This window comes from Myotis myotis, unplaced genomic scaffold (genome assembly GCF_014108235.1).
Source record: "Myotis myotis isolate mMyoMyo1 unplaced genomic scaffold, mMyoMyo1.p scaffold_m19_p_8, whole genome shotgun sequence".
Taxonomy (NCBI): Eukaryota; Metazoa; Chordata; class Mammalia; order Chiroptera; family Vespertilionidae; genus Myotis; species Myotis myotis.
Window position 1 is genome coordinate 43,598,613 of NW_023416390.1, and position 10,920 is coordinate 43,609,532.

The following is a 10,920-nucleotide window of genomic DNA, read 5'->3' on the forward strand; positions in this document are numbered from 1 at the left end:
ACCATATACAAATCCATTTAGAATAATTTTTCCCTGAAGAGGATCTATTATTGAAGTATAAACACGTGATGGCTAATTTTATGTATCAGTTTGGGGGGCCGAGATTAGACTTGATTTCTAGGTGTGTCTGTGAAGCTGTTTCTGGATTAACATCTGAATCAGTAGCCTCAGCAAAGTAGAAGTTTGGCACATTTCTGAAACATTTCTGTGGTCATCTGAAGAAAAATTATTTGTCCAATGTTAGCAAAAAATGGTTAAAGTTGGGTAGGTTTTGAAAACATTCAGGCTCTTCTTTAGTCTCAGACCCTGCATGAAAGACATTATAATCACTGAATTCTCCCGATCATAGAGCTGGAAGAAAAATTGACCTCTCTCACTTTACCAAGAGTCAACTTTGTGCCCAAATTCACCAAACTCAAAGGAATCTGCTCATTCCTTTGTCCCAGCCCTTCCAGGTCTGTCATCCACAGGAGTAAGCATACCTCTGGAATCCTTTTCCAGATTCCTTTAAAGCAGCGGTTCTCAACCTGTGGGTCGCGACCCCTTTGGGGGTCGAACGACCCTTTCACAGGGGTCGCCTAAGGCCATCGGAAAACCCATATATAATTACATACTGGTTTTGTGATTAATCACTATGCATTAATTATGTTCAATTTGTAACAATGAAGTTGGGGGTCACCACAACATGAGGAGCTGTATTAAAGGGTCGCAGCATTAGGAAGGTTGAGAACCACTGCTTTAAAGAAATGCACTCACTTTGCTGGGACCCTAATTTGTCCTGTCAAGCAGTGAATCACCCTTTTCTCACACACACACACACACACACACACACACACACACACACAGCCCTACTTCACGGAGAAAAATGGCCAGGAAAGGGGACCCCTCTCCGTAAGAGCAGCTGATAAAAGGCCAACTGTCTCAGGTGTCACCCGAAAGAAACGCAGCCCTTCTTTCTCTCTGCCGGGGCTAGCGGTCAACCTCTTTCCCCTCTCCTTTACCAGCCCCTGTCCGTCAGCCCATCCCCGGGTGGCTGTCAGTGTCCTTCCCAGCTGGTTACCAATAAAGTTGTTACAAAGTGACCTTGAGCGTCTTCCCCTCTGCACGCGATTCCCCGCCTTCTCCATCCGGGTGCCCCGGCGCGGATAAGAGCCGGACCGCGCCTGCGCGCCCAGCCCCACTCCTTCGACCTCTGCCGCCGCCGCCGCCGCCGCCGCCGCCTCCTGCAAGGTAAGCCGAGGGCGCGGGAGCCGGCCTGGCCGCGGGAGCGGCGCCCACGGGGACCCATTCATTCCGCCGGCGTCTCGCTGGGCGCGGGGCCCAGGCCGACGGCGCGCGGGAGCCGCGGGACCTGGCGGGGAGGACAGGCCCTTGGGGGGCACTTGACCTTAGGCCGCTTTTCCTCCGCAGAGAGCGGGAGAGGAGCCCACGCCGCCTGCCACCCAGTCTCCAGCCGCGCCGCCCCGGGAGTGTAAGATGTTCGCCTGCGCCAAGCTCGCCTGCAGCCCGGCTCTGGTGCGTAGCCCCGCGGGGCCGTGGGCTCGCGGCCGACCTGCTGGCCCGGAGCGTCCACGTTGTGGAATGGGCCACGTCCTGGCGGCTCGCGCCGCCCCCTCGGGACAGCTCTGCCCCCCTCCTAACCCTGTCATTTTTCCTCTTTCCTCTCATCCTGGCGCGCCTCGCTCTCCTCCCGGGGGCCATGGAGGGCAGCCGAGGCCTAGCTGTCAGGCGCCCGGCGTGTAGGTCAAGCCGCCCACGCCCGCAGCGCCCCTCCCCCTCCTCACCCCTCGGTCGCGCTGGGGGGTCGGGTGGGCGCCGAGGCGGGGGAGCCGGGAGGGCAGAGCGGCCGCCGAGGCCTAGGGCGGCCGCCGCGCTCTCCAGGGCCTGCCTGTAGGTCAAACGCGCTGCTGCAGAGGGAGGGACTGCGCCTCGCCCCGCGTGGGTGGAGGAAGGTGGCGGAGCCGCCGAACCCCTTTCTTTCTGCCTCGAGAATGCCGTTTCCATCACCATTTTGGAGGCGTTCGGGGAAGTGAAGGTCCGGGGGGTTTGTCCGACGGAGTCCGGTCTTGGTGCCGAAGGGGTTTCTGTGACCTTAGTTTAGTGGACGCTCAAGGGCAGGCGGAGCAGCTGGGCTGGAATATGTCCTTATGGTCAGAGTATTGCACCGATTAGCCTGACTCTGATATGGAATTGCTTACACTGCTTTTTGATTTTATGATTAACTGACATACTGGAATATCTTGGAGACGGTGGGCGCTCACATTAACGGATGTGCCGTTTTAAATAAGAAGCTTTTAGAGTGACACTCCTAAGAGGTGCATTTGTTGGTCCACTCAGAGTGTGTGGTGTTTATTGTCGTTTTTCTGATTGAATTGTGACACCACAGTAATTAAAAATTTTAAAAGCCATACATATTTTTTAAACTAATTGCTCTTAGTTTTGTTCAGTATATTACAAATAGCTTATGAAGCAAGCTTTAAAATTTCGTTAGCAACTTTAAAACTATTACAATTGCTTCATCTATTGAAAATGACCAAACAGCCAAGATAAGTGTCAGTACAGAAGTCATGAACTTGGACTCATTTTTCTTCTTGCTTTCTTCGAACTCATGGTGCAGGAAAGGTCATTGAAATCTTATCTGTATCCCTACTTACTATGTGGAATTTTCTTTCATTAACAGATCCGAGCTGGATCCAGAGTTGCATACAGACCAATTTCTGCATCAGTGTTATCTCGACCAGAGGCTAGGACTGGAGAGGTAATAGTAGTAATAACAGAAATTAAGTGACACTCCTAAGTAAGTCTTATGGTTTTGACTAAAGTGAAGTGGGTGGGGAAACAACCTCATTAATGAATGGCTGGAAGGCAATCCTTTCTATCTGATAATAAAATGTGCAGAAGATAAGCCAATAAAATAAACGTCTGTATCCAAAACTTATTCACCTGATTTGGCTAGCAATATAGTCAGTATGTATATTTAAGTGCATAGGCTTGAGTTGTCTATATTTAAGATTATAGTAGCTGCAGTTATTGAAAAGCCTACTCTACTAAGAAGCATATGCACATACTTTGTTTCTTAATTTTCAACTCTCTAGGGTATAGATAGTGTTATTGTGCCAGATTGGATTTATTTTAAGCCCTTGATTGTGCCACATCACCTACTATTCAAACTTGGCTACAAAAGAGAGAAGTAGTTATCATTTTGACAGTATGGTAATTGAAATAGCTAACTGTGGTGACTGATTTGACCTTTGCCTTTATTTCTTGTTCTCTAGGGCTCTACAGTATTTAATGGGGCCCAGAATGGTGTGCCTCAGCTAATCCAAAGGGAGTTTCAGACCAGTGCAATCAGCAGAGACATTGATACTGCTGCCAAATTTATTGGTGCAGGTGCTGCAACAGTAGGAGTGGCTGGCTCTGGTGCTGGTATTGGAACAGTCTTTGGCAGCCTTATCATTGGTTATGCCAGGTAATTTCAATGGCCAAATAAGAGCATGCTTGAAATAGTTGGAAACTTAGAAAACTAGTGAAATAATAATAGCTAATTTGTATAAAGTGCCCACTCTATGTCTTGCATTATATTTTAAGGGCTTTGCACACATTATGTCACTTAACTCCCCATTTGTCATAGCTAGTAAGTGTCAAAATAAATTTTAACTCAGTTTGACTTCACAGTCTACACTCTTAATTGTTAAGCTATATTGGGAATATAATTAACAGCACATTCTTTAAGAGTCAGTTTCCATTTTATTATGTAAGACCTTATTTGTAAACTATCAGATCTTAAAAGGTATAGAACGTAGTTTCATAGGCATAAGAAGAGTGGTTGGTCTTCACCCAAAATAGATGAAGACTAACCATTTATATTGACATACAGAGTCAGCTCTCCCCCTTTTCTTCATATGATTAGGATTGAGGAGGAAGGAATGTCAAAGGCAAAGCAAAAGAGATCTAGACAAATACTCTCCCAGTATTTCCAGTTTACAAAGATCCCCACACTAGTAATCTGATTATTTAACATTTACCAAACATTGAAATTCAAATGATATTTCAAAGTAATAATGTGTTGTGTGTCTTTTTTAGAAACCCTTCGCTGAAGCAGCAGCTGTTCTCATATGCTATCCTGGGATTTGCCTTATCTGAAGCTATGGGTCTTTTTTGTTTGATGGTTGCTTTCTTGATTTTGTTTGCCATGTAACAGAAATTACTGCTTGAAATGTTGGCATTCATATTAATTACGGATGTAATTCTGTGTACCTTACTGTGACTCCGAGCACTATAGTATTGGTGTCATGGAAATAGACATTATTTCCAAAGTCATTTCATTAAAGATGAAAACTTTAATTTTTGCTGTGATTTGTACTTCCCTACATTTAGATCATCACAAAGAAGGACATGCATTCAGGCAGATGCTGTACAAGTCAGAGGGAACTACAGCCGTTGCCTCACTGATGAAAAAGATCCTAATGTAATTTTTATGGGAATTCTTTTATATAGTGTCTGAACATTGTAAATTATAGGGTTTTTGATTCATTAAAGGAGAAATATTTGAGTGCTTTAAGCTTCTATGAAATATGATTAATGAAACCAAGATAGTTAATTGCTCAAGACGGTTTTGAGTTTTTAAGGGCTAACATGAATTCAATACTTGGAAGCAGGATCACCTTCCAAGAGTAACTTCTCTGGTCTTACACAGCTGGGTCTAAAAATCATGTCAGATTTTAGGAATCGAAGCCTTGCTACAGGGGAGTAGAAAGCAATTTTCACTTTTCATTAAGTTATAAGCAATTTTGTGTCTATGATGAATCTTATCTGTCTTCTGAGAAACAATCTAGCAGCTAGTTTCTTGCCTAAACAAGGCTCTCCTTAACCAAATATCAAAAACTAAACTGAATTGGCTACATTTTAAAGTCAAACATTGCTAAAGCATTGCTTATCATTGATACTAACATGTTTATAGTAGGAATCTTGGAAATAAGAGTTGGCTCAACAGTATTTTGCTTATAATCTATACTAATAAAAGGGTAATATGCCAATTAGACCAGGAGACCTTCTGGACATCCTTCCGGACAAAGCCATGGTGGCAGGGCCAAGGCAGAGGCAGTTAGGGGAGATCAGGCCAGGAGAAGAGGGCAGTTGGGGGTGATCAGGCTGGCGGGGGTGAGCAGGTCAGTGGGGAGTTGGGGGCCAGTTGGGGTGAGAAGGCTGGCGGGGGCGCATTTGGGGCAAGGAGGCTGGAGGGAGGGCAGTTGGGGGTAAGCAGGCTGGGGGGGGGGGTGTTGGGGGTGAACAGGCTGGCAGGCAGAGTGGTTAGGGACGATCAGGCAGGCAGGCAGGCAGGCTAGCGGTTCGGAGCCAGCAGTCCCGGATTGCGAGAGGGATGTCCCAGATTGGAGAGAGTGCAGGCTGGACTGAGGGACACACACGCGCACACACACACCCTGCACATACTTCGTGCACCGGGCCACTAGTAGTACATACTGCTTCTTGTTCAAATTTTTCCTATTAAAAGGAAGAAAGTAGTGCTACTATAGAAAGACTGAGTTTTCCCCCATCCTCAATTTCAGGGTTTTCATGAAGGTTAGGATGACAGTTACTAAACCTACATTTTACTCCTTTAATGCCTTATGCCTAATTTAATTTCAATTGAGTCATCAATTACCAGGGTTTCTTGGCGCTGTGGAAAGACCACCTCCATCAAAATCACCTACAATGTCTGTTTAAAATACAATTCCCTAGGTTCTGGACCTACTGAATTGGAATCTTGGGCCATGAGACTCAGCTGTCTGCATTTTTTAGGTTTCCCAGGTAATTTTTGTGCACACTTAAAGAATCACTAACTTATATGTATCCTTCCCACTTTATATATTGTGAAATGAGTCCACAAAGAGCTAGAGCTAGAACTACTACCACTTTTTGGTTAGTCATCTAGTGTATAACATTCCTGGAGCCTTCACTATTTTTTGAATAGTATTACCCAATATTTCAACCCCAATGTAAATTAAAATTATTATATGATCAAGCAATTCCACACCTTAGTAAATACCCAAAAGATTTAAAAACAAGTGTTCAAACAAAAACTTGTGTTCAAATGTTCATAGCAGCACTATGCACAATAGTTAAAAGGTAGAAAAACCAATTGTCCATCAGCTGGTCAATGGATAAGCAAAATGTATATCCACGTAGTGGAATATTGTTCAGCCATAAAAATAAATGGAGTACTGATACATGCTACAACATGAATGAATCTTGAAAACCTGGGTAAGTGAAAAAAGTCAGACAAAAAGATGCACACTATATGATTCCATTTATATGAAATATTCCAGAATAGGCAAATCCATAGCGACAAAGCAGACTCCCGGGGCAGGTGAGACGGGAAGAATAGGGAGTGACTGCTTATGGGTATGGAGGTTCCTTTTGGGGTAATAAAAGTATTTTGGAACTAGATAGTGGTAATGGTTACACATGTTGTGAATGTACTAAATGCCACTGAATTGGCACACTTTAAAATGGTTAAAATGGCAAATGTATTTTACTACAATTAGAGTACTATAACAATGTACGTAGTATAAATCATACCACATTTTTTAAATCTAGATAAACATGTAAATTAACTAGTCCTCTGTTCCAAGTTGGTTTAAATAAAATCAACTTGTATTTTATTTTTTTTTAAATATATTTTATTGATTTTTTACAGAGAGGAAGGGAGAGAGATAGAGAGTTAGAAACATCGATGAGAGAGAAACATCGATCAGCTGCCTCCTGCACATCTCCCACCGGGATATGCCCGCAACCTAGGTATATGCCCTTGACCGGAATCGAATCTGGGACCCTTCAGTCTGCAGGCCGACGCTCTATCCACTGAGCCAAACCGATTTCGGCTCAACTTGTATTTTAAAACAACTGTTCTTAATACTGTTTTGGTGGTTGGCTGAAGAGGCCTGAAACTGATTCTGGAGCAGGTCTCTTGCAAGAGGTGTCCCTCCCTGAGGAAATCTGAAAGTGGAAAGGAAATACCTGGGCTGTGGCTACCTGACTTCCATGTTGCTGAGCAAAATAGACTTTAGAAAGTATAATGAAGTATAACCACAGCCTATTTTACCTAGAAGGCAAAGGACATATTAAATGGTCAATATCCTGGAGTATATCTCTCTACTATACTTTCATTTCCAGTAACAAGTTTCTGACATTGAAAGTACCTCACTGGAATACATCGACTCTGACAGCAGAAATGTTTATTGTGCACCATCTTATAGGACAGTGGTGGCGAACTTATGACACGCGTGTCAGAGGTGACACGCGAAATCACTCTTTTGGTTGATTTTTCTTTGTTAAATGGCATTTAAATATATAAAATAAATATCTGGTGATATGTATAGCATAATATACCAGAACATTGCTACTCAAAATGAGGTTCAAGGATCACCAGCAGCAGCATTGGCATCACCTGGGAGCTTGTCAGAACTGTGGGTTCTAGAGCCTTACCCCAGAACTTCTGAATCAGAATATGAATTTTAACAAGAATCCCAGGTGATTTGTATATACATTAAACTTTGAGAAGCAGTGTCCAAAAATACTGCATACCATGATTCAGACTCCTTATTTTTCAAAACGCTGTCAATTCATTCACTGGAAAACCTTTTCCCCCTTCCCATTGGAATATACTGCTAATCCCGTGATTCTTCAAGTGTGGTCTGAGGACTGCTGAGGTTTTCAGGAGGTCCTTCCTTTTCCACTTACATAGCTGTGTGAGACTAGATTCTCGTCATATTCTTCTACCAAAGCAACATATTGCAACAGGTCAAATGCTGAAGAATGCAAATATAGGCATACCTCTATTTTTAAAAAATATATATTTATTGATTTAAGAGAGGAAGAGAGAGGGAGGAAGGGATAGAAACATCAATGATGAGAGAGAATCATTGATTGGCTGCATTCTGCATGGCCCCTACTGGGGATCAAGCCCGCAATCCGGGCATGTGCCCTTGGCCGGAATCGAATTTGGGACTTTCAGTCTGCAGGCCGATGCTCTATTCACTGAGCCAAACCAGCTAGGGCTAGGCATGCCTCTTTTTATTGAACTTCACGTTATTGTGCTTTACAGGTGTTGCATGTTTTACCAAGTGAAGGCAAGACCCTCCACCTGCAAAAAGAATACGACTAACTTTATTGCAATACTTGCTTTATTACAGTGTTTGGAACCAAACCCACAGTATCTCCCAGGTATGCCTGTATCTTCTATTTCCCTAGGTCACATCCTTTCAGTTCTCTCTTTATAATCTAAAAATTGGCCCAGGCTCCTGGTCAGAATCTGTACTTTCTCCTGACCAATGCTGATAATCTAACTCCTCTTAGAAATTTAGTACTATAGAGCACCTTTCTCAAGGGAGTTTAAATATTAAAAAGAGGAATTGACCTGAGACTAACCAGGACTCGTAAATCCTAGAGCTTTTGATTGTTCCACGTATTAGCGTGAGCTAACATCCTACAACTGACCTTGGCAGACTCCTAAGGGGACCCATGGTTGTTGGCTGCCTTTCAACAACAGCTTTTAGTCAGCACTTCCCAGCCATGGAGACTCCAGGATCTGCTCCTCTTATAGGAGAGTCCCAGGGTTTGCTTCCTCAAATAGCTACAGGTTGGCTGAGTCTTTCAGCCACTGGACAGCTCAGTATTTGAGAGTATTGAGAGGCTGCCCCTTAATATTCCCTTAATACTTATAGCCAAAGGGCAGCTCAAAGCATTTATCTACCTCTGTAGAAATATCTGTAGCTCTCAAGTCCTCTAAAGTCATATAAAAGAATTAAGCTTATAATACTGCATATTATTACACCCTTGCTATATTTTCTCCATAGCACTTACTACCACTATTTAAATCTTATTTTCATACTAGAGGCTCAGTGCATGAAATTCATGCACGGGTAGGGTCCCTAAGCCTGGCTGGCAATCAGGGCCAATCAGGACCTTCCGGCTGCTGGACAGGGCCACTCTTCCCTGGCTACCACCTGGGCCTCCCTTTGTTCCGCGCCGCCCCCTGGTGGTCAGTGCACATCATAGCCAGCGATTTGTCTCCCGGTCAAACTCCCAAAGGGACAATTTGCATATTAGGCTTTTATATATATAGATGTATTGTCTCACCTTCCCCATGACAGCCTCCTTAAGTGACTTTGTCTTGTTTATAGTTGTAGCCTCAGCACCAGGAACAGTGCTTGACATGTTTATGTTCAATACATCTTGGCTTTATGAGTGAAGAACTATACAGAAACAGAGCATCTGATAGACAGTTAACTCAAGAGGCTGCATCCAAGGTTAGAAGGTACCTAGAAAGAACAAGTTATTAGTCTAAGGGCCCAGGCTAGTCTTGGTTCCTAGCATAGGAGTTCATGGCTTTAGTATTATATGGGCCTCAGGTTGACAAATTGACTAGCAGTGAAGGGTAGATACTGAAATGCCAGGCAAAATTCTTTACTCTAGGAGTGGTTCTATCTATTTTTACTGATAACTTAGTGTGGGGAAAACAATATAATGTTGACAAGTCCTCCGTCTAGTGAGTGGGATATGAGAGATTGGAGCAGGCATTGATATGAAAGATGAAAATAGAGCCCTTAGATTCCATTCTCTGTCTCTGGGCTGTTTTCACTGACCCAGCATAAACTGATTGGTATGATTTAAAGATAAATACAGCCCTCTAATTTTTTCCCCCACAAAGCCACACACAGTACTAAATAATACACTGAGTGGCCAGATTATTATGACTGGCCAGATTATTATGACTACCACATCAGTACTTCATTGACACTTCAAAAATACTGAATATTGAAAACTTCCTAAGCAAATACTCTCAAGGTTTTATTATTATTATTATTTGCATAACTAATTCACTTCATTGTACTGATGGGTGGTCGTAATAATCTGGCCACTCAGTTTTATTTTGAGAAACCAAAGGTTGGGAGTGGGAGGTGGACAATGGTCCCCCTGCACTTGAAATTCTCTGCATGGAAATTTCCATAGTGAGAACAGGCACTGAGAGGTAACTATAACATAGGTCATTTTAGCAATGTGCAGAGAAACCCTGGGCTGTCAGATATAGGAAAAGATGACCTGCCATGGATAGAAGCTACTAAAAATAATCAATTGTATGTATAGGGCCACACTGTTTTCATCTCATATCTCTGATACCAGGTGGGTGGATACTCTTGCCTTGCCTTGTCCATCTTTTTCATCACACACACACACACACACCCCTGATCTCGCAAAATTCCAGCGAATGCACTGTACTGGATTGCATCTTGAGGATACCTGTGAAAATGCAGTCCAAGGCAGATATAAGGGATGCCCTGGAGTATGTTTAGCTAAAGACAAACTAACACCCTAGCCAGTTTGGGTCAGTGGCCTGCGGACTGAAGAGTCCCAAGTTCGATTCCGATCAAGGGCACATGCCCAGGTTGCAGGCTCGACCTATTAAAATGTCCAGTGCCATTACAATTTCATTTATGCCGGATACCATTATTGAATTGCAGGTTCATTAACTCTCAAATACTATTCCCCACAATCTTCCAACAATTTCAGTTCCACTTTGATTTAGAGATAATGTTTGTGAATAAATTTTATGTTATTCCATAAACTGTATTCATAATTTTGTTATGGACTAGAAATGAGCACTTAATAAATGAAAAAAACAAGATACTGAAAAGACTTCCCATTTATCAATAATGCAAATTTTCACAGGGGCCTGATCATACTTCTCAATTTATGCCAGTGTGTATTTATTGAACAACCAATATCTATACACTTAACATCTAAATATTTAAGTTGTATAGATAATAATAGAGCAACATTAAAAGAAATAATTTCAGCACTGTACTTATTTTGGTGTTTTTAGGAGTTTATGTGTGTCAGTGGCAAAGAAATAAATACAGG

General features: G+C 43.0%; 1 protein-coding gene across 1 annotated transcript; it reads left to right on the top strand.

Moving 5' to 3' along the window:
• The first annotated feature begins 1,067 nt into the window (after nucleotides 1-1,067).
• On the top strand, nucleotides 1,068-4,556 carry ATP5MC3 (ATP synthase membrane subunit c locus 3). The gene is made up of 5 exons (XM_036320413.1): nucleotides 1,068-1,230; nucleotides 1,411-1,515; nucleotides 2,681-2,758; nucleotides 3,276-3,469; nucleotides 4,084-4,556. The coding sequence occupies exons 2-5, from the start codon at nucleotides 1,477-1,479 to the stop codon at nucleotides 4,196-4,198; spliced, it is 426 nt and encodes a 141-aa protein (XP_036176306.1). The 5' UTR covers nucleotides 1,068-1,230; nucleotides 1,411-1,476; the 3' UTR covers nucleotides 4,199-4,556.
• Nucleotides 4,557-10,920: the final 6,364 nt, after the last annotated feature.